At 42.6% G+C, this 25,107-nt stretch overlaps 1 protein-coding gene across 1 annotated transcript in view; it reads right to left on the bottom strand.

Annotated features, from left to right (window-relative positions):
• The window catches only part of LOC126152458 (protein bicaudal C homolog 1), a 310,606-nt gene extending 307,155 nt beyond the window's left edge, over positions 1-3,451 (bottom strand). Inside the window, exon 1 of the mRNA XM_049916007.1 lies at positions 3,148-3,451. Coding sequence (XP_049771964.1) covers positions 3,148-3,451 — 304 coding nt within the window. The remainder of the gene's footprint in view (positions 1-3,147) is intronic.
• Positions 3,452-25,107: the final 21,656 nt, after the last annotated feature.

Raw genomic sequence — 25,107 nt, 5'->3', positions numbered from 1 at the left:
CTGTTTCTAATCTATTTTTCATCTCAAACTCCCAGATGCCATAAAAGCAGTAAATCAGCTGTCGCCAACTGAAGTGAAGGGTTAATGTAAATTCGTCAGCGTTCGCGAACGATTAAGGATCTACCATCTCACGACGATAAGCTAAATTTAAGGGGGATTAGCAGTCGTAAAGGCACATGATTACAAAACCACGCTGCTGGACAACATTGCAGCAGTTTTTAATACTGATTTCAAAACACGGTTTTTATCGCTAACAAAAAGACCGAAAGAAACTTTCATATGACTATTTTGCAGCATAAATTTGCCGACAGTTTTCAGCCTAGCTATGGCCATGTCATACGTATTTCGAAGCAACTACAACTTCTTACAGCATTCGAGCCCCGATCGATGTGACGTGCCACCGAAAGTAAACAGTATACTCCAGAAACTTCTTAGTAATTAAGATTGGCCACACTAGTGTAAGTAGATCCTAACGATAGTTTTGCATACTGCTCTTTAAACCTCTTGATTCGCAGTTCATAAATATTTCAAAATTCAACCTATTTAATACCTCTAATTTTATATTCAGTAATAAATGAATAACCTCAAGGTTCAGTGTACGCAGGTTCTTACTGCTCGTCTCCGACTTCCGTCTGCCAGTAGCTTGGCTGGGCCAACCGAGGCGTATATTATCAATGTCAACAAGTCTGTTAGCTGCGAGTACTACAGCACTGACAAATACTCGCCTAGTTACCGGGCGTTCTGAACACCTACAGGCGAGTAATTGTTCCGCACTGTTCTCCGTATCACCGAAGTATACAGCAAACTCAGAAGTCCTCCATAGTAAACATCCCCATCTGTCGAATAATCTTACCTAGCGACGTTCACAATGTGGCTGTCGAGTGGATGTGACGTAAGCAACTACCGCTACGTCTAGCTGCCTTACAATACTTTCACCGTCAGCATTTATAGAGGCGAACTTACTTCCACGCCCTTAACTGTTTCCAAAGCAGTAAAACATCGGTCTGAATCATGTGATACGTGCCAGAACCGGCTAAAATCCTTACGTTCAACCGGTAAAGAGTTTAGCCATGCTTAAAATTTATTATTTTCCAGTTGCCCGGTTGTCAACACGTTTGTGCTTCAACCAAACTCTTAGCATATGCTGTTTTCAATTATCTCCGTTATTCAAACAACCTGTAACAATTCAATCTTTACACTAACTTCAGGTCTATAATCTGAGCGGAAAAGCAGCTTTTTTTAAACTAGCTCATTTCCCTAGTAACTTCACAGTGTTAAAAGTACCTAGCACAACCACAAAACAAGCGTTAATACAGCGTGCAGAAATTGATAACTGCTACATCAACAAACATTGGCTCAGCGGCTGAGCGATTGTTAGGAGTCGAAATCTGTCAGGGGAGTCTATGCTCACTCGGTCCTAGGATTTTTTACTCTTCGCTTCCTTCACTTGCGCCAGTGATTTACACATGTGAAAGTGCCGAGTTGCAGCGTAGCTCGAAGTAACATTGAGATACAGATTCCCTGTAATTAGCTAGGCTCATGAAAACAAGAGTAGAGGCAGACCAGCTCCAATAGCACAATGCTTGCTAAAAGCATTAAGGTATTACGATTATACCTCCAGGTTGGGAGCAGCTTTAGCTTTTGACATATCCCCGAAAATTATCCATGCTAGATTCAACGGAAAAAGTGAGCAAATTAATAGGTAGATTTCAAACTTTAATGAGACTTTTTACCCGAAATACTATCAAATTGTGAGTGGTTCTTTTTGTCAGTCTATCCAGTAACTTGACATGGTCTATCTTTTCCTATTTTTAGCTGATCTTTTCATCTTTAATCACTATTCCCAACATTCACTAATATGCGTTTTCAAATCTTTCTGTCCCTGTTATTTTACTATTTTTCCCGCTGCCCTTTTCAGTGGCTAGTTAGCTTTCTTTGGTCACCATGCCAAGTTTCCAGTAAGCTGCTACTCCTGGCATGGCTCTTCTGTGGCCTTTCCTGCATCTATTCTTGTTACTACTTCCTTTCGTAGTTTTAGCCAGTAAAGTTCGTTACAGCAAACTAACAAATCAAATATCAAGCGAAAGCGATTTTGGGTGTAATACCTTCGTTGGCACTACAGTCCAAACGCAAATTACAACATGAACCTATGAACCTAATACGAAAACTGTAGACCTCAAACTGAGGGCAGCCACGTTCAGTCCAAACAGTCATTAACACACCAAGACCGAACTTTTTAAGTGTTAGAATAGTTTTGAAGATGTTGATACCACGGATGGTAGTAATATTCACCAAAATAGATTAGCGCATAATGTGGTATATGCTTTTCCGGACTGGAGTATGATATTAGATACAACGGAACACCTCCCACCCCTCCTCTCCTATTTCTCGTTTTACCCGGAAATATTTGCTGTGGTGAGTGATCTGTAGCGTAGCCGAAGGTGTAGGTTAAGTTGAAAGTTGATAATTTGGATTGGGAGCTGGTGAAGCCAAAGAATCTGAATGCCAAATAAAGGTTGTAACGTACTGACTATGGCATAGCCCAATGTTTACGTTCGCGCCATGTTAAACGGACGTTATAAAAAACTGCAAGATAAATTAAGAAAACTTCCCGTAGATAATGGACAATCCGACGAGTATTTCCATGCATATTACGTACATATATAGGCCAATCTAAAATTACGCAAAATTTATGAGGGTCCACTACGTAACTTGTTACCTAGCTTTCAATAGGATCAGACGAGATTCACGTAGTGGCCACCCCTCCCTTGCGTTTTCATAGTTTGTATACGATAAACGTTGACAACATGCACAAAAATACTCTGAGCGTTATGTAGTACAGATCTGAATTTTTTTTTGTTTCTGGCATTTCGTATTTCCGAGACGACTGTCACAATAACCAAGATTTCGTGTGGTCACATTACCAAACTAGAAACGATGTTCAGACGAAGTGTAAGCTAAACGCAGGGAAGTGACAGTTTTGTCTGAGCACCCCCGACGCAATCTAAGCACAGCTTTTGCAACCTGTGTACCAGCCCGCCCAAACAGTTTGGGGATGCCTCTTAACCTTAAGCGGAACAGAACCCACAGTTCCATTTCGCACATTGTTTCCTCGGCCCACTTGGGGCGACAGGTGACGGGACTCACCGATGAGCATCGCCTCTAGCTTCCTGCGGTCGACCCGGAAGCGGTCCTCCTTTAAGTCGGTGACGGCGGCGATGCCCAGGGCGGCCGCCAGCTCCTGCAAGTCCTCGCGGCTGTCGCGCCGGCTCGACACCTCCGACAGCGCGTCCAGCTGCGGATCGGCCATCACCGCGCTCGCCATGGGCAGCAGTCCTGTGGTCATGTTCGCTCCAGCTCTAAGTCCAGCCACCTCTCCCGTTCCGTCCGGACTGAGCGCCGAGCGCACCTCCACCGGGCGCCGCCCACCGCGCCGCGAGGGGGGCGACATCTGCACGCGACACGCGTGACGCGCCGTGACAAGCGAGCGTCGCCGCGCGCGCGCTTCGGTTCGCGAATTTGTCAGTACGAGAAACCCGGTCTTCACTTCGAGCGGATGGAAGCGCGTACAAGCGAACGAACATTCGCAGACAATTCGTCAGTGTTCGCTACCGTTCCCTTGTATCTCTGAACAAACGTTTACTCTAGAGGGAACTGAAGAGACACGAGATAACGAGTATAGCCTATGAATGCTGCATTTCTGTCTTTTGGCACACAGTATAAAACACCATCTGTATTACTAAAGGTCTAATCGCGTTCACGGCACCCGTCTCAGTTGCCTTTGCCTATAAAATGGTTTCCAAGGGAAACAAAAATTTGGTCTTCAGTATCTTTACATATAAAAATTCAGCCCGTTTATGTTTGTGCTGGCAAAAATTTCGAAGAGTAGTCAGCAGATTGCTTTGAAATTTTGACATTATGTTGCTTGCGAATATGCGCGACTTTTTCTATACGTGTTTTTTTTTTTAATGTGTATGATGTACAAATTAATATGTAATATCTCGAAAGATCTTCACCGATTTACTTCAGAATTTTACGCGATAGATGCTGTAATGAAAATTCGTGTGGATATACATCGTCCCTATGTTTGGAAACACCAAGCGATTATGGACAACTAGCTGACCCGGCGAACTCTGTTCATCCTTAAAGCCAATAAATAAACAGATTTTGGATGTTAAGTTCAATTTTTTACTAGGAAAAACAAATAAAAAATTAAGTAATTTTTAATTCTTTATTCTTTATGTTTTTTGGTGCATAGCTTCCACTCTTCAATTAAGTACCTTGTCATACACGACATTTTTTGTTTTATTATCAGGAGCAAGAACAAACAACGCAGATGGTCTTCCGACCCGTGAATATGTCACACATAATTGAGCATGTGAGAAATATGGATATTTCAGATTTAAACCACAAACTTACAAGGATTGGCATTTTGTTATTCCATGTCAGATGCGTTTTTGTTATACCACGTTTTATAGTGACGTTTAGCTGACATTTGCGTTTTTTGTTCCACGCCAGTTGCGTTTTTGTTATACCACGTTTTATAGCGGTCGAACGGGATAAAAAGTATCCTGTGTCCGTCTCCTGGTTCTAAGCTACCTCTCCACCAATTTTCAGCATAATCGGTCCAGCCGTTCTTGAGCTATAAATAGTGTAACTAACATGACTTTCTTTTATATATGTATAGCTGGAAAGGAAATACATTATAAAATAGCATTTTATTGTTTTCTAAATGTTTATTAAGCTCAGACAACACGTAAGTACATGGAAGCGAAATCCCACGCTTCTTGACAGAGCGTAGGGGAACGATGCGAGAGACCTGCACCGCCGTCCTAGGCAAGGTCGTAATTGACGTGGTTTGCCATTGCCTGCCTCCGACCGTATTAGGGATGAATGATGCAACTATTAAATTTTAGATATCTCAGAAGAGCCACCATTTGCTTTAATCACTGCCTTGCGTACTCTCGGCATGTGATAGGTCAATTTTTCCAGACTTTCAATTGGAATTAGTCTTCATTCTTGCTGCAGGACCTCCCACAAGTGTGTTCCACACATGATTCCCCATTTTGGGCTCCTCCTGTCCCAACTCATCACATAGTACTCGCTAGGGTTACAGTCAGGGGATTGGAAAGGCCATTCCATGTTTTTCAAAGTTCTGTGATGCTCTAAAGACTTCACATAGTTCTGACACAAGCGGGATGTACGTTTCGGGTCGTTGTCTTGCTGCAAGATGGAGAATGGCATGATAACCCTTTCGGTTCATTTTTCCATCTACTTTAACCAAAGTTCGACTTTGTTCCCTCCAAAAGATCCCCAAAACATAACAGAACCCCAGCCCTGCTTCACAAGTATAGTTACACACTGAGTGTTCATGAGGTAAACGGCGTACGAATTGACGGCGTTCACATGCAGATATTTCGAACTTGAATTCATCAGTGAATAAGATTCTTTTCCAGTCCGCTGCTGTCCAATGTCTGTGTCTCGTAGCCCACTGAAGCCTTTCCTTCTTGTTAACAGCGCGCAACAACCGTCTTCTTGCTGCTACAAAACCGTGAAGGTCGTTTTCTGCCAGACGCCATTTCATCTTTGAGTCACTCACTGGTCTATGCCAAGTTGTGTTCATTTCAGCTGTAAATTCACCGGCAGTTTTGAATCTGTTACGTGTACCGATCACTACAAATTACCTTTCCTGGATGCTCTTGTGCGAGGTGCATCATCATAGGAGCCTGTATTTCGATGCTGTGGGTGGTCTTTCAAACTGCGCTGATGGAAATCTTTAATTTCTTTGACATTTGTTGGAAAGTATTGCCTTCTTGGCGCCAAATGATTATCTTTATCCGTGGATCATAAGGAATCTGGCAGTTTGGAGCCGTTTCCAATTACTCTCGCTGTATGTACTATATTCTTTCGTGGCACGTCCTGCTTTCATACAAACAGAACTACAGCTGATCAGAACTGAAAAAAAACGGCGTACCTCTACACAGTCGTGCCGTCTATTGGCGCCACCTGGGGTGTTTAGCAGAACTTCTTTGACAGGTTAAGTCAGTTTATATAAAACTGAGGAACACTAATATGTATCATTACATGTGTATACCGTGTCATTATCAATCACTATTTGAGCATGTTATTCTGTATTTTAACCAATAACTCACAAAAGACCGCTTCCATCTTTCTCCGTAGCAATACACATAATTGTGTTCCTAAACTTACGGAGGGTAATTCATGTAATTTATACAAGCGAAAGGTTGCTACTGAAAATCTGTAAAGGACTTAAACGATTATTACGTATATTAAATTTCTGTAAAATATATATAAATATGAATATAAAGTATATAATAGTGAAAAGTTGTTCACCAATTTACCTCAGATTTTAAGCGATTTTCGATTACACATTCAGATGGACATTGACTATATATATTTTTAAACAACAATGCACAGGTTTTCTGTTAAAACTGACTGCGAGAAATAAAATGCTCTGCTGTAAAAACGTGAGGTTTTTTCCCTTTGTTTCAGGCAGTTCTAACAGTAGTGGGATATTTAAACAATTAGACAAATTGTTTCTCCCATGTACCTGTATATTCTTTCCTAGTATGTACATCTTTAAACTTTAATTGTATAAACCACAATATGCTGTTTTGTTTTCTTTCTCGTATACAGTTTTTACAGAAAACATAAAAATTTTGTATCTGGCTTACAGCCTGATCATTAAAATACTGCTACAAAATATGAATTTGTAATAACAATAACAAGACTCATGGTGAGAGAGAATTTGAAGAGAAGATGGACAGAGAGTGGAAGGAGATGGACATAGAAAGCGGAAAGGAGAATGTGGGCAGTGAGAGGAGGCAGGAGGAGATGGAGAGAGAGGGGAAGGAGGAGGCGGAAAGAGACAGGGGGAAAGGAAATTAAGGTGTATATCCGATTCCCATACATATTAGAAACGTGTGCTTTCTCTTTCGTTTCTGTTCCATTTAACCACACTGAGCCACATCAATGTGCGGCCGGGCACAACTAGTTTCATATATTTATTGACCTCGCTTAAAAATTTCTGATGCTGTCATAATCTTCTCATCAACCGGTGTACTCTTATGTTAAAGACTTCACACAGTAAGAAAAGGATTACAGTTAAAAAGTGAGCACGTCTTCCTGCAGCGTAGCTCACGACGCGCAGATTATCAAAGCTATATTCATCCCGTAGTTTCTACAATGAGTAGCCACTCCCAGCAAACTTTACACATAATTTCAAACTTTTTCTAAACTTATTCTCGCTGACTCATTCCACAAAATAATCTACATCTACATCTACATCCATACTCCGCAAGTTACCTGACGGTGTGTGGCGGAGGGTACCTTGAGTACCTCTATCGGTTCTCCCTTCTATTCCAGTCTCGTATTGTTCGTGGAAAGAAGGATTGTCGGTATGCCTCTGTGTGGGCTCTAATCTCTCTGATTTTATCCTCATGGTCTCTTCGCGAGATATACGTAGGAGGGAGCGATATACTGCGTGAATCGTCGGTGAAGGTGTGTTCTCGAAACTTCAACAAAAGCCCGTACCGAGCTATTGAGCGTCTCTCCTGCAGAGTCCTCCACTGGAGTTTATGTATCATCTCCGTAACGCTTTCGCGCTTACTAAATGATCCTGTAAGGAAGCGCGCTGCTCTCCGTTGGATCTTCTCTATCTCTTCGATCAACCCTATCTGGTACGGATCCCACACTGGTGAGCAGTATTCAAGCAGTGGGCGAACGAGCGTACTGTAACCTACTTCCTTTGTTTTCGGATTGCATTTCCTTAGTATTCTTCCAATGAATCTCAGTCTGGCATCTGCTTTACCGACGATCACCTTTATAAGATCATTCCATTTTAAATCACTCCTAATGCGTACTCCCAGATAATTTATGGAATTAACTGCTTCCAGTTGCTGACCTGCTATATTGTAGCTAAATGATAAGGGATCTTTCTTTCTATGTATTCGCAGCACATTACACTTGTCTACATTGATCAATTGCCATTCCCTGCACCATGCGTCAATTCGCTGCAGATCCTCCTGCATTTCAGTACAATTTTCCATTGTTACAACCTCTCGATATACCAAAGTATCATCCGCAAAAAGCCTCAGTGAACTTTCGATGTCACGAACCAGGTCATTTATGTATATTGTGAATAGCAACGGTCCTATGACACTCCCCTGCGGCACACCTGAAATCACTCTTACTTCGGAAGACTTCTCTCCATTGAGAATGACATGCTGCGTTCTGTTATCTAGGAACTCTTCAACCCAATCACACAATTGGTCTGATAGTCCATATGCTCTTACTTTGTTCATTAAACGACTGTGGGGAACTGTATCGAACGCCTTGCGAAGTCAAGAAACACGGCATCTACCTGGGAACCCGTGTCTATGGCCCTCTGAGTCTCTTGGACGAATAGCGCGAGCTGGGTTTCACACGATCGTCTTTTTCGAAACCCATGCTGATTCCTACAGAGTAGATTTCTAGTCTCCACAAAAGTCATTATACTCGAACACGACACGTGTTCCAAAATTCTACAACTGATCGACGTTAGAGATATCGGTCTACAGTCTGCAATCCTTTGGAACGCTACGCTCTTCTAGAGACCTAGAAGGAAAGATGTTATAGCTTACTCCGTTTTCGCTGCTCATGCAGTAAAACTTCAGCATTAGGAGGCATTTGTTGACAGTATCCACATTTACCACTGAATACACCTGCAAAATTATATCATTGGAGGACATATAGTTTAAGACATATTCAGGTGCGTCAAAAGCTAGCTGTTGCTCAAAACGGAGCGATTATTAAGCAGAATATATTCGTCCAGTGTTACATAACGAGAGAGCTTAGCGACTTTCAACAAACGTCAAAACATGATTTCAAATCTTTTCTAAACTTTTTCGCGCTGACATTCTTAATGTCAAATATTTAACGCGTTAACTAATATCTAAAGTAATTATATATCTGAAGCTGTCTTATATACGAGAGTTCCATTCTTTAAAGAATAGGGGGTTTACAGGTACAGTTAGAGTCACGTTACGAATCTTTCATATTCAGAAAGGACTGTTTTGAAAAGCGAGTGCACCGTTTTCAACGAAGAGAGGAAAATACCGTTGGAAAGGAAACATGTTTGTGTCTCAGTTTGTACGTAAGAATGAAATGCGTTAAGGTAGTGCACTTAACACTGAATTACACTGTCAGCTTTCCTTAGCATCAGTTCGAAACTTCTCACATACATCTGTTGACGCTTTTCGCTGACTTCTCCTTACAAGTGAGTATTAAATTCAAAAACAGAATTTTATGTTTCCGCGACAAACATAACCTGAAGGAAATATTGCATTAACACTCTGATTATTAGCAACTAGCGACATTACTGCCGTGACTGTCTCGCACTTCAGTAACTGCTATATATCACACAGTTTCTGACATCTGCAGTGACATATGTGAAATATTTCAAGAATTTTACTAAAGATAATGCCAATAAAATATGGTTAATGAAATGTGAAACACTCTTACAAGCTTTCACAAAAACTACTTGATAAAATCTGCTATTTAGTTCGTTACGATGGCAAATAACTTTATATCGGTGAACTGTTTTATTTACCGTCAAAAACCTTTAATATAGCAGTGACACATCACCCTTGTAGCTACAATGAACGTAAGCAAGGAGACTGATTGCACCTTTCGTATATTTTTAATTTTAATCAGCACAATAACTACGAAATCGCACATGTTTACTTTCAAAGAAATTTATTGTGCTTTCCCTTTTCAATCAAAATAAATACAATTCTTATTCGTATTCATTCTATTTACCGATGATGCAAGCATATCATGAATTTATCATCTTTCTGATGTCCCCAACTGGACTTCTGCATTCTATATGAAAAGAGATATCCAAAAGTACACCTGTAACGATAGTGGTTCTAGATCAAACATAAACACTAATGGCGAGAAGATGCGAGAACTCTCTACATGCCATGTCTTAAAGGTAACTAATACAGTCAATAGGAAAAGAGATATCCAAAAGTACACCTGTAGCGATAGTGGTTCTAGATCAAACATAGACTATGTCGTAGTTAACAGAAAAGGGGAATTGGTGAATGACCTAACACTATGCAGCGGATGGGATACATACGGAGATCATTATCTGCTGATGGCCAAAATACTTCTAAGAACTAGATAGTAAAAAAACTAACAAAGAAATTAGTACTGGAAAAGAAAATGAAGGAAATTATAGAATTGCGCCACTGAAAGAAAAATTAATAGTAGACCTTTATCAGCAAATATTAAATAGGTATTTAGCAGAAAATGAAACGTAGAAGTATATTAATGAAGAATGATAAAGGATAAAGATGTGTATGAAAAGACCAGCAAATGAAATATTGGGCAAACAAACCCTAAGGAAACGAAAGAAAGGTTTGAGAATATCGAACGACGAAACAGAAAGGCCCTCAGCGATAAGCAAACAGTGCGTGAAACGTGCCTATAGCTAAAAACAGATCAAGCTAGACAACATATATAGCTGCTAGAACTACTGGAAAATCTCTAACAGGAAGAGCACACAGAGAAAGTTGGTAAAAAATTGTGAGAGATGTGGAATACGATGTATACTGGAGACAAGACTTTGCCTGTAAATTATTGAAGAATTTGAATAAACCAGAAAGAGACATCGCACGAATAGACATGGTAACATATGATGAATGGTTTGAACGTTTTAAAAGTATTTACTTTAACCCTGAGGTAGACATTTCTACTAACCCCGGAGTGTTTTTGGTACTTGCATTGTTTAATTCATAAATTTCGGGCGTATTATAGTATTTGAGAGTTGTAGCATCGCGTTTTAGTACGTGAATAGTGTAAATTCGCGTAGTCGTCTGTCATCTGTTTTTGTTTTGAACGGCCAGTGTCGGTTGGTCACAGTCAGTGTGCTCCTTGCCGCCGTTGGATAAGCAGCTGCAGCAGCAAGTCGTATACTCCTAGCTCACTCATTTGTTACATAGTTTAATTCTTAATTTCTTTGCGTGTTTTTGGTACTTGCATTGTTTAATTCATAAATTTCGGGCGTATTATAGTATTTGAGAGTTGTAGCATCACGTTTTAGTACTCGAATAGTGTTAAATCGCGTAGTCTCCTTCCGCCGCCGAGCAGTGTGTCAGCAGTGCACAAGTGGCAACATACTGCATTTACTAGGCAATCTTGTATTTTAATAACCGCTTCAATTTAGTGTCGTTTTGTTTGCGCTCTCTGTAGATTAGTTCAGACGTTCTTTGCACAAGTTTTTAGCATGGATAGGGACTGCAACTGCTGTGTTCGGATGCAGGCTGAGTTGGCATCCCTTCGCTCCCAGCTTCAGGCAGTGTTGGCTTCGGTCACACAGCTTGAGGCTGTTGCCAATGGGCATCACTGTGGGGGTCCGGATGGGGGTTTGTCGGGGACGGCCAGCTCGTCCCACGCATCCCCCGATCGGACTACGACTGTGGTTGCCCGGGATACTGCCCGCATTGAGGCTGATCCCTCACCTGTGGTAGAGTGGGAGGTCGTCTCAAGGTGTGGCAGGGGGCGAAAGACATTCCGGAGGGCTGAACGGAAGGCCTCTCCAGTTTGTCTGACGAACCGGTTTCAGGCTCTGTCTCAGGCTGATACTGATCTTCAGCCTGACATGGCTGCTTGTCCTGTTCCAGAGGTTGCCCCTCAGTCTGCAAGATCCGGGCAGTCGCAGAGGGTGGGCTTACTGGTAGTTGGGAGCTCCAACGTCAGGCGCGTAATGGGGCCCCTTAGGGATATGGCAGCAAGGGAGGGGAAGAAAACCAAAGTGCACTCCGTGTGCATACCGGGGGGAGTCATTCCAGATGTGGAAAGGGTCCTTCCGGATGCCATGAAGGGTACAGGGTGAACCCATCTGCAGGTGATCGCTCATGTCGGCACCAATGATGTGTGTCGCTATGGATCGGAGGAAATCCTCTCTGGCTTCCGGCGGCTATCTGATTTGGTGAAGACTGCCAGTCTCGCTAGCGGGATGAAAGCAGAGCTCACCATCTGCAGCATCGTCGACAGGACTGACTGCGGACCTTTGGTACAGAGCCGAGTGGAGGGTCTGAATCAGAGGCTGAGACGGTTCTGCGACCATGTGGGCTGCAGATTCCTCGACTTGCGCCATAGGGTGGTGGGGTTTCGGGTTCCGCTGGATAGGTCAGGAGTCCACTACACGCAACAAGCGGCTACACGGGTAGCAGGGGTTGTGTGGCGTGGGCTGGGCGGTTTTTTAGGTTAGATGGCCTCGGGCAAGTGCAGAAAGGGCAACAGCCTCAACGGGTGCGGGGCAAAGTCAGGACATGCGGGGACCAAGCAGCAATCGGTATTGTAATTGTAAACTGTCGAAGCTGCGTTGGTAAAGTACCGGAACTTCAAGCGCTGATAGAAAGCACCGAAGCTGAAATCGTTATAGGTACAGAAAGCTGGCTGAAGCCAGAGATAAATTCTGCCGAAATTTTTACAAAGGCACAGACGGTGTTTAGAAAGGATAGATTGCATGCAACCGGTGGTGGAGTGTTCGTCGCTGTTAGTAGTAGTTTATCCTGTAGTGAAGTAGAAGTGGATAGTTCCTGTGAATTATTATGGGTGGAGGTTACACTCAACAACCGAGCTAGGTTAATAATTGGCTCCTTTTACCGACCCCCCGACTCAGCAGCATTAGTGGCAGAACAACTGAGAGAAAATTTGGAATACATTTCACATAAATTTTCTCAGCATGTTATGGTCTTAGGTGGAGATTTCAATTTACCAGATATAGACTGGGACACTCAGATGTTTAGGACGGGTGGTAGGGACAGAGCATCGAGTGACATTATACTGAGTGCACTATCCGAAAATTACCTCGAACAATTAAACAGAGAACCGACTCGTGGAGATAACATCTTGGACCTACTGATAACAAACAGACCCGAACTTTTCGACTCTGTAAGTGCAGAACAGGGAATCAGTGATCATAAGGCCGTTGCAGCATCCCTGAATATGGAAGTTAATAGGAATATAAAAAAAGGGAGGAAGGTTTATCTGTTTAGCAAGAGTAATAGAAGGCAGATTTCAGACTACCTAACAGATCAAAACGAAAATTTCTGTTCCGACACTGACAATGTTGAGTGTTTATGGAAAAAGTTCAAGGCAATCGTAAAATGCGTTTTAGACAGGTACGTGCCGAGCAAAACTGTGAGGGACGGGAAAAACCCACCGTGGTACAACAACAAAGTTAGGAAACTACTGCGAATGCAAAGAGAGCTTCACTCCAAGTTTAAACGCAGCCAAAACCTCTCAGACAAACAGAAGCTAAACGATGTCAAAGTTAGTGTAAGGAGGGCTATGCGTGAAGCGTTCAGTGAATTCGAAAGTAAAATACTAGGTACCGACTTGACAGAAAATCCTAGGAAGTTCTGGTCTTACGTTAAATCAGTAAGTGGCTCGAAACATCATGTCCAGACACTCCGGGATGATGATGGCATTGAAACAGAGGATGACAAGCGTAAAGCTGAAATACTAAACACCTTTTTCCAAAGCTGTTTCACAGAGGAAGACCGCACTGCAGTTCCTTCTCTAAATCCTCGCACCAACGAAAAAATGGCTGACATTGAAATAAGTGTCCAAGGAATAGAAAAGCAACTGGAATCACTCAACAGAGGAAAGTCCACTGGACCTGACGGGATACCAATTCGATTCTACACAGAGTACGCGAAAGAACTTGCCCCCCTTCTAACAGCCGTGTACCGCAAGTCTCTAGAGGAACAGAAGGTTCCAAATGATTGGAAAAGAGCACAGGTAGTCCCAGTCTTCAAGAAGGGTCGTCGAGCAGATGCGCAAAACTATAGACCTATCTCTCTGACGTCGATCTGTTGTAGAATTTTAGAACATGTCTTTTGCTCGAGTATCATGTCGTTTTTGGAAACTCAGAATCTACTATGTAGGAATCAACCTGGATTCCGGAAACAGCGATCGTGTGAAACCCAACTCGCTTTATTTGTTCATGAGACCCAGAAAATATTAGATACAGGCTCCCAGGTAGATGCCATTTTCCTTGACTTCCGGAAGGCATTCGATACAGTTCCGCACTGTCGCCTGATAAACAAAGTAAGAGCCTACGGAATATCAGACCAGCTGTGTGGCTGGATTGAAGAGTTTTTAGCAAACAGAACACAGCATGTTGTTCTCAATGGAGAGACATCTACAGACGTTAAAGTAACCTCTGGCGTGCCACAGGGGAGTGTTATGGGACCATTGCTTTTCACAATATATATAAATGACCTAGTAGATAGTGTCGGAAGTTCCATGCGGCTTTTCGCGGATGATGCTGTAGTATACAGAGAAGTTGCAGCATTAGAAAATTGTAGCGAAATGCAGGAAGATCTGCAGCGGATAGGCACTTGGTGCAGGGAGTGGCAACTGACCCTTAACATAGACAAATGTAATGTATTGCGAATACATAGAAAGAAGGATCCTTTATTGTATGATTATATGATAGCGGAACAGACACTGGTAGCAGTTACTTCTGTAAAATATCTGGGAGTATGCGTGCGGAACGATTTGAAGTGGAATGATCATATAAAATTAATTGTTGGTAAGGCGGGTACCAGGTTGAGATTCATTGGGAGAGTCCTTAGAAAATGTAGTCCATCAACAAAGGAGGTGGCTTACAAAACACTCGTTCGACCTATACTTGAGTATTGCTCATCAGTGTGGGATCCGTACCAGATCGGGTTGACGGAGGAGATAGAGAAGATCCAAAGAAGAGCGGCGCGTTTCGTCACAGGGTTATTTGGTAACCGTGATAGCGTTACTGAGATGTTTAACAAACTCAAGTGGCAGACTCTGCAAGAGAGGCGCTCTGCATCGCGGTGTAGCTTGCTCGCCAGGTTTCGAGAGGGTGCGTTTCTGGATGAGGTATAGAATATATTGCTTCCCCCTACTTATACCTCCCGAGGAGATCACGAATGTAAAATTAGAGAGATTAGAGCGCGCACAGAGGCTTTCAGACAGTCGTTCTTCCCGCGAACCATACGCGACTGGAATAGGAAAGGGAGATAATGACAGTGGCACGTAAAGTGCCCTCCGCCACACACCGTTGGGTGGCTTGCGGAGTATAAATGTAGATGTAGATGTAGATGTAGATAGGATCGGATAATTAATTAAAAATATAGATTTACTTACTTTAGGAGAGTAATTAAGAAAGAAAGAACGACAGGAGCCAGAGAGCATAAATATAGAACTCATAAAGAATAGAGGACTTTTATCAAACTCCTCTTCTCGATCAATTAAACAGATGCTGACTTACAACGAGGATCCTCGATTTTCGGTTAACAGCAACCGTATCTTCAGTATTTCAGTAAGGGAAAAGACATAAATCCACAAACTCCAGAGGAATAAAATTTTAAATTCAACCTATAAACTATACGCTGGTGTATTAAATAACCAATTAAAGCCACTAGCAGAGTTACTGTTGGAAGAAGAGCAGAATAATTTCACAAAAGGGAGACATTGTATTGACAATGTATTTAGTATTAAACAACTAATAGAGGAAAGAAGGAAATACAATTTCCCCATTGTATGACATTTGTAGATCTAGAGAAGGCCTTCCATAATGTGGATAGGCATGAACTTCCGAATACAATGACTAAACTGGACTAGGCTCAACAAATAATAATGTGTATACAGACTTTGTCTAATGCCACCTGCTTCAGTTTCAGTTCGTCTAATTACAGTGGAGAAAACGTAGTTGTTAACCAATGAGTAGGACAAGAGTGTGTATTATTACCCACGCTTTTTAACATTTATATGGACGACATCCTACACAAATGGATCATGCACCATATGGAATTAAGGAATTAATTTAGGAAGGACCACTTTGAATGTGGTAGCACAGGGTTAGTTAACCTTTTTCAACCTACCGCCCATTTTTCTATCTCTGTCAGTACTAAAATCTTATAACCATCCGCAAGATGCACAGCAGTGGTCATTTACAAAATACGGAAATAACGTTATAAAATTTACAAAACAGAGTTACAGCATATAATAATAATTACTTAACAAATATTTTATGTCAGAATTTTATGAAAACTTAATGAAAATGTTTTTAAAACACATAGCGTCTACCACCCACCACGAAAGCTGCAATGCCCAGTAGTGAGAGGCAGGGATCAAGCTGACTACCGCTGTCAGCTAGCATATGCTGATGACTTAGTGATTATGCAAAACACTGAATAGAGCTGTTTATTTATGTAAAGAATACAATTTTAATATTTCTACCTCAAAATCAGTAACCATGGTATTCCAAGGCAAACCCCCAATAAGAGCAAAGATTATTTTGGACGACAAAATTGTAGAGCAGGTTCAACATTTTAATTATTTAGGCTATGGTACCTCGTATGATTACGAAAGAGATGTAAATATTAAATTAGGAAGATACCAGGCAATCTGCGGCACTATTTGGAGAACAGTAAAAATGGCGCAGACCGATACACATTTGAAACTGTGCAGGATAATAGCAGTGCCGATTATTTTATATGGCAGTGAACCGTGGATATTGAGACGGGAAAACCACAACTATATACAAGCTGCAGAAATAAAATTCCTTATGCCACTACTATGACACACAAGACTTGATAAAGTAAGAAACCAGGATGTACGGGAACAGTTATAAATATTTGTAATACGGGATGAAATGGAAGAATGCAGAAGTAAGTTGGAAGAAAGTATAGAAAAACAGAAGTGTCATACAGGCCCAATGGCCGAAGAGACCCAGGAATACCGAGGCAAAGGTGGATTGAGGCCGGAATAGGCCGAAGGTCCTAATCCCTGAAAGGATGATGATAATGATGACATCGAAGCATTTCAGAAGTGTGCTGCTAGAGTTGTTACCCTAAGGTTCGACCAACACGCTTCGTGAACTGAAAGGCTGTCGCTGGAGGGAAGACGACGTTCTTTGCGCGGAACGCTATCGAGAAAATAGGTATTTGTTGCTGAATGCAGAATTAATGACGGCTGCAGCTTGGGCTCTGAAGCTATCCACGATTCCTTTCGCTGGATGGCCGATTTGGTGAAGGAAACTAGCATCGGACGGGTAGTGCAACCTAAGCAACGTACCCTGGTCCTCTGGTTTGGAGCAGAGTGGATGGTCTATACCAGAAGCTCAGAGACTGGGCGACGCTTTTGGATACGAATTTCTCGACATCTGCTATCGGTTGCAGAGTTGCAGGGCCCTCCTTAATGGGTCAAGCGTATACTACGCGCAGGAAACGGTTACTAGCTTAGCGGAGTACGTGTGACGTCCACATGAGTGGTTTTGAGGTTAGGGAAAACCCCCCTCCCCCCTTTGGGATCAGAGACGAATTTCCAGCCAAAATCGAAGTTACATCATCCAAATCGAAGTCACATAATGGTCGTTTCCGCAGATCGGATATAGGAAAGGTTAATATGAAATTAGTAAACTGCAGGATCATCCAAGGAAATGCCCCAGAATTAGTATCGCTTGTTGGCGGTTGTAATGCTCAGACAGTACTGGGAGCAGAAAGCTGTTGAAACCAGAAGTGGACAGAAACGGAATCCTTAGTTCAGACTGGAATATTTATCGTGATTAGTCGTCAATGGTGGCGGCGTACTTATTGCAGTACAGAATTCGGTGTTATTTACCGAGGTTATCATGGATTCCAAACGTAAATTAATATGGTGAATTTAAGCATCAAATATGGGTCAAAAATAGTAATCTGATGCTTTTATAGATAGGATCAGGAGCTGTAGTTGTAGAGTGCTAAAGAGTGAACTTGCAGAATATTTTTAGTAATTTTCCTGATCATGTAGATGTAATAGTGAGTGACTTCATCTTGCCAGATGTAGATAGGGAGAGTCATGCTATCAAAACTGGCGCCAAAGAAAGGAATTTGTATGCCATTATTTTGTACGTCTTTTCCGAAACTTACTTCGAGCAGACAATTAGAGAACCAACTCGCAAAGGTAACCTTTTAGGCCTTCTAGCAACAAACAGATCTGAAATTACCGAATCAGTTAACGTAGAGGATCAGTGATAGTAAGTCTGTGATAGCAACAATGACTGTGAGTTTTACAAGGAATGTTAAGAAAGATAGGAAAGTATTTTTGCTTAGCGAGATTGACAGGATACAAATTGCAGAGTAGAGTAGTCAGCATTAAATACTTGGTGTTGAGGACGAACATGTGGAACAAAAATGGAAAAAAATCGAAAGCATCGTTCAGTGTACCTTAGACAAGTATGTTCCGAACAAGATCAAAACGGATGGAAAGACCCACTATGGTTTAATAGCCGTGTTAGAAAACTGCCACGTAAACAAAAAAGTTTCATCAGAGATTCAAGCGAAGTGAAAACCTATCTGAAGAAGGAAAGCTGAACAAAACGAAAATGAGAGTAAGGAGGCAATGACAGAGGCGTTCAGAGACTTTGAAAGTAAAATTTTGTCAACCGATCTGAGTGAAAACCCTAAGAGGTTTCGGACTTACTTAAAATTAGTAAGTGGTTTTATATCCTCTATTCATTCACTCAGTGACTGTACTGACACCGAAACTGACGATAACAGAGAGAAGGCCGAAAAACTGAATTAGGTCTCCCGAAATTATTTCCCCGGGGAAGAACGAATCATGATCTCTACTTTCAATCATCGTACGGACGTCGGAACGACACATATTGAGGTAACCGATCGCTGAATAGAAAAGCAGCTACAATCGCTTAGTAGTGGAAATGGATCAGGACCAGATGAGAAATCTGTCAGATTCTACAAAGATTATGCGAAGAACTTGCTCCCCTTGTAACCTCCCAACAGATAAATTCCGTAACCTCCCAATAATAAAGATGACTCATATATGACCTTTCAACAGAAATCTCGTAATGTAACCTTTCAATAATTAACTGACTGTGAATCTAAACTGGTAAATCTGGACGTCAGCAGTGCTCCGTCATGGCCCTGAAAAATCTTTCTGAACAAACTGAAAATTCTTACCTCAATGATGTCGCCGGATAACGCGTATATATCTGCTCCTGTAAGAAATTTTTCTGGCACAGCCCAGTGCAATGCTGGTCACTAGATTTTGTTATGTATGAAAAACAACTGATTTTTCGTACGATAATCGGCATGACTATCGATAGGAGAACTGCGCGTTTCGTCAGGGGATCGTTTAATGGGCGCGAAAGCGTTACAGAGGTGTTCAAGAAACTTTATTGGCAGACGTTGCAACAGAGGCGCTGCGCTTCACGGAGAGGTTTGCTATTGAAACTTCGAGAGAGCACATTCCGGGAAGAGTGGGACAACATATTACTTCCTCCCACATACATCTCGCGAAATGTCCACGACAAGAAAATTCGAGAAATTAGAGCTAATGCAGAGGTTTATCAACAATATTCGCACGCGCCATAGGCAAGTAGAACGGGGAAGGGGGGGAGGGGAAATCAGTTAGTGGACTAGAAGTACCCTCCGCCGCACACCGTGAGGTGGCTTGTGGAATATGATGTGGATGTAGAGTCTGTTGCCACCAACGTACATTTCGCGTTAAGTACGGCGAAAGCAAGGTAAGAGAAGTCAGAGTTCGTATGGAAGTGTGTAGAAAGATAGGAGCTGCACGTATTCAAAACACAGACCAATTATTTTACAAGTATTCATATACTGCGTGGATGCGAAAGCTACATGCGCATGCTTGCACAACATAGTTGGACATTCGAGTTTGTCAAGCTTGCAGCTGCGTGTATAGCCCCCTTATTTTGCTGGGAGCGGATTTTCAGCCAGTAAAAATACAGTGTCCATAAAGCCTCTTCGTAAATTCGAAAAATTATCAGACAGACAAATAAAACACGCACATCTATAACTTATTACAGTTAAGATAAAATATATAAGGTTTTTGTGTCATTTAATGTATCTCCGTATGGGCACAATTAGTGACACAAAACACATTAAGAAGTTACTTAATTTCTTGCCATCTTCGCTGTTGCAGATCCCATCCACGGCGGTAGTTGCACTAGTAACCCTCTAGTTGAGGTCGCTAACGTCACGAACTTTTGTTCTGTACACGGTATCTTTAACAGAAACCCATAGACAAACAGACGTGGGGATACGTGGTGAATGGGATGGCCAGAGAATTGGACAACCCCTTCCAAACGGTCGCTCTGGGAAAGGTTCATTTGGAAACTCACCAACATGTAGTCCAAAATGTGGTGGAGCACAGCCTTGGAGGAAATGAGGGTTGGTTGAAGGTCATGTAGTCATCGTGCCACGTATTTTGTCTAAAGGTCTAGGTAAACATTTTCAGTTATTAATGTCTCTTCGAAGAGAAACAAACCAATGATGGGGCTATACATGATCCCACACCACACTTTTACCTTTTGGGTATCTCGCTGATGTTTGCCAGCCATATGGGGGCTTTCTGATCTCCAGACTCTTGTACTGTGTGTGTTTAGTTTCCCTGAGGTGGCCTCGTCACTGAAACAAAGTAGATTGTGGAATGTGTCATTCGCAGGCATTAGTTACAGTATGTCAAATACAAATGCTTTTCGTGTTTATTCATTATTTGGCTCCAGTGCCTGTAAAATTTGCTCTTTACAAGTGTACGACAGCATGTTTTGGTATTGGACTTTGTGCGCTGATGGACATATAAGCTGTAACTGTCTTTCAGCAGTTCGGATATACTTTCTGGGAGAACGACCAACGGATGGTCTTACACGACAAATGGCTCTTGGTCGTTCACTTGTTCTTCCATCGAAACTTTTTCCTGTCTCCACAAATTTCATGTGTAGTGTTCGTTTTGATGGAAGCGACGGTAGATCTCTTTCCTACTTAGTTCTGAAGTCTCGCTGGTTCTGAAGGTTCGAGTTTGTTTCAGCGTCTACTCTCGAGGCGTTGCCATTTTGTATGGAATTCATTGCGCAGCTTTTCAGCCGTCAACAGGGATCTTTCTTCAGTCTGTCGCAGATGCGGGTTCTCTAAACTTTCTCAGTAGTGTTTCAGGAAAAGAACTTCTCTCCAGTGATTTCCATTTGAGTTTATGGGCACTGCCATAACATCGCGTGTACTGGTAACAAATCTAGCAGTACTCTTCGGTATTTCTTCGACGTCTTCCTTTAGTCCTCCCTGGTGGGGATCCCAAACACTCTATCAGCACTCAATAACGGACCCCACAAGTGTTCTGAACGCGATCTCCTTTATAGATGAACTAAACTTTCCTAGAATTCTCCGAATGATCCGAAGTCGACCATTCGTCTTCCCTACAACAGAAGTTACACTCTCCTTCCCCTTCATGTCACTTTCCAACGTTACGACTAGTTATCTAATGGACGTGACTGTATCAACCAGCACACTACTTATACCGTATTCATACATTACGGGATTGTTTTCCCTACTCATCTCCATTTACTTACATTTTTCTACGTTTAGAGCAAGTTACCATTCAATGTGTCAACCAGCAGTTCAATCCAAGTCATCCTGTATCCTCCTACAGTTACTCAACGACGACAGTTTATCGTATACTGTGGCGGAATCAGCAAAGGGTCGTAGATTGCTACTTATCCTATCCGTCAGATCGGTTTTGTATCGCGCGGCTGCCCCCGTCGGAGGTTCGAGTCCACCATTGGGCATGGCTGTGTGTTGTCCTTAGCGTAAGTTAGTTTAAGTTAGATTAAATAGCGCGTAAGCCTAGGGACCGATGACCTCAGCCGTTTCGTCCCATAGAACTTACCACAAATTTCCAATTAAATTTTTTTTCGGTTGTGTAGAAAGAGAATAACACCGGTTCTACCACGCTTCCGTGGCGCACTCCTGATGATTCCTTTATCTCTGATGAACAGTCGTCGTCGAGGACAACGTAAGGGTTCTGTTGCATAAAAAGTCTTCGAGCCACAAGCATAGCGGGAAACTTATTCCGTATGCTCGGGCCTTCGTTAACAGTCTGCATTGTGACACTGTGTCAAACGCTTTCTGGAAATCTAGGAACGTAATGGAATCTCCCTGTTGCCCACATCCATGCTTCGTAGGATATGGTTCGAGAAAAGGGCACGCTGAGTTTCGCAAGCGCGATAATTCTTAAATCCCTGTTGATTTGTGGAGAGAAACATGTCTGTCACAAGGACAGATTTGTCAGTATCGCACCCCTCTGTGATGACGCCACAGAAGGACGGAAAGCAGCGGGTCTGCTCTGGATCAAGTTCAGATTTCGTCGAATGGCTTTGAATGGTCCCTACTGCAAAGGGGTGCGATGACATTTTTTGGGGTTACTGGCTCAAGAAATCTTTAGAGAAGGGCTGAATCGTCCCGGGGGATGCCAGCAGTGTCGGAGGTTGTCAATAACTTCGTCCTGTTGCTCATCGCACCGTGAACTCTCGTTTCCAACCGCGAAATGTTTGGGAATCAATGCCCCAAAGAAAGGGGTGGTTGCATTGACACCCTTTGTGCCGTATCATGAGGCCTTGTGTCGATTCTGAGTGGCGGTAGGCCTGAAACGTTTTCCTCGGCTACTCGTAACAAAGCCACGTGATTTAAACGCTGGACGTTTCAGTTCTGACCATCACAGAGGCGTCAGGAGAAGGGGTGAAAAGTGAGTAAGATGGGTTGTGAAGACCTTCTGATCATGCGACACGTCCAAGGTGGCGTTGGGCAGAGTTTTGGTGAAGTTGGTGCCAATGTGACGTCATTAATCCACGGTACACCACACATGAACTTCTGAACTCTAGCCTTTTTTTTCTTCGCGTGTGTCTGCACCTCGCTGTCTGAAGCGTCGCCGAGCCCGAGGGTGACGTTACTGTGTGCCACGCTTTTGCACCATCACAGATGAACGTTGTAGTCACCTTTGAGACAAATTTCAAACTTATGCTTCTCAATGGGAGATAGTTATGGATTTTCGAAAAAGTGATCCTTTAACCGTGTTACACAGTGTGGTTCTGTTTAGCAATCAAGTATCTTCTCATTAAGCCACGGTGACTAGGTCTCCTCATCAACTACTGCAATATGAGAAGGAGCAGGAACCACTGCAACTGTCGTGTTTGTGTTTATCTGCGCGTGTGTGTGTGTCGGCCATTACGTAGGTATACGTATGTGGACAGCTTACCACGCCGGCAGCTCTTGACACAGGTGTGGCTGCATCTCTCTCTGCGACTGTCGGATAGTGCTCCACACGTGCTACGGACATCAACGGATGCTAGAGAAAGCGTTAGAGGTGGCAGGAGGCGGCGTCGGAGTCGGCGGCGACGGTCACAAGCGAACATTAACTCGTGGTAAATAGCATTTTTTGTGTACCGTATGATTATTCTTTGAATACTGTGTTCAGGGTTCTTGGAAAGATAGAATGGGGTGAAAATAACAATTTTGTAGAGCATATGACATATTTTGTTTTATTTATCTATATACATTTTACACTCTTTGTGTTGAGCAATATTTTCTTAACAATTGTTTCCTGTAAGTCTAAAATACAGTTCAGCAGGACCGACAACGTACATAAGAATTAAGACGCAAAGGAATTACAGACATTGACTGCGAGAGGGTAGTGATTGAAACCAATGGGGAAAGTTGAAAATTTGGGCTGGTACAGCATTCGAACTGGGGTCTCTTGCTTACTAGGCAGATGCTCTGACCACTAAGCCTCCCAGACACCATGGTCATTACAGCTACATGAACGACCCTAGCACGCCTCCTGCCAGACCCAAATTCTCAACTTATCCACACACTACTTGTGTAGTGCCCCTCGCCCGTTATCCTCTTTACTCGCGTCATTTCGCTGATTCCCGTAAGAGTTCGAGCCTGGTGTGCATTTGCATTTAAGAATCATTAATCATCTCACCTTAATTATACATTTTTTTGGAATGTCCTAAAGAACAGACACTATATATATATATATATATATATATATATATATATATATATATATATATATATAAGAATTCCTTCTGTGAATTCTATTTCAACTGACTTAATACTTACAGGGTCCAGATTTGTACACTTTGGCACTGGGTGAATACATGCATATATGACTATCCGAACAGGCTTCGAAAGGCCCAACGGTACCTACCGACCGCCGTTTCATCCTCAGCCGATAGGTCTCACTGGATGCTGATATGGAGGGGCATCTGGTCAGCAAACCGCACTCCTGGCCATAGTCAGTTTTTGTGACTAGAGCCGGTACTACTCAGTCAAGTAGCTTGTCAATTGGCCTGACAATCCTGAGTGTACCCCTCTTGTCAACAGCGCTAGGCAGACCCAGACATACACTTATCCAAGTGCTAATCAAGCCCGACAGCACTTTACTTTGATGATCTGATGGGAGTCACTGTTACCATTACGGCAAGGCTGTTGGCACACACATATATACACTGCTCTAACTGCTTCTTATTTACTGTTCTCATGCAAATGATTCATAAAATCATGGTATGCACTTCCTGACATACGCATGCCAATGGCAAAGTCTGTCTGTGACGATCATTAAGGTACAGTGTAAATCGCGCATATTAAGAACACTCGAGTATTTTATGTATATGCATGAGACCCTGAAGTTAATTCATGCACAGCTTCCCTGTGCATATTTACTGTTGACACTGCCTCCCACACATATGGATGTTGACTGATGTATTGGACCGCTCACAATCCTTAATCATCTTCTTCTCTATGTACTGCATCATGCTACACACATAGTCCCATTGGTACCACGAAATTCTGCACTGGCCGGCCATAGTGGTCTAGCGGTTCTAGGCGCTCAGTCCAGAGCCGCGCGACTGCTACGGTCGCAGGTTCGAATCCTGCCTCGGGCATGGATGTGTGTGATGTCCTTAGGTTGGTTAGGTTTAAGTAGTTCTAAGTTCTAGGGGACTGATGACCATAGTGCTCAGAGCCATTTGAACCATTTGAACAAATTCTGCACTCTAGCCCCAACACTTTGAAAGCTTCCTACTTCAGTTACTACTTCAAAGTCATTGTCAGGTGCTAGGCCTACATTCACATATTTAGACACACTTGCAATCAAATTATATACATTGATGAACAGCGGTATTGTGCTGGCACTTAGCTGACGTTGGTGAGCTGAGTAAGTACTGGTGGTGGCTGCTGCAGTTATACTGGTAGT

The sequence above is a fragment of the Schistocerca cancellata genome, chromosome 2, assembly GCF_023864275.1.
Source record: "Schistocerca cancellata isolate TAMUIC-IGC-003103 chromosome 2, iqSchCanc2.1, whole genome shotgun sequence".
NCBI classification, from domain to species: Eukaryota; Metazoa; Arthropoda; class Insecta; order Orthoptera; family Acrididae; genus Schistocerca; species Schistocerca cancellata.
The sequence above is the reverse complement of the archived record's forward strand: the minus strand, read 5'-3'. Positions and strand labels throughout refer to the sequence as shown.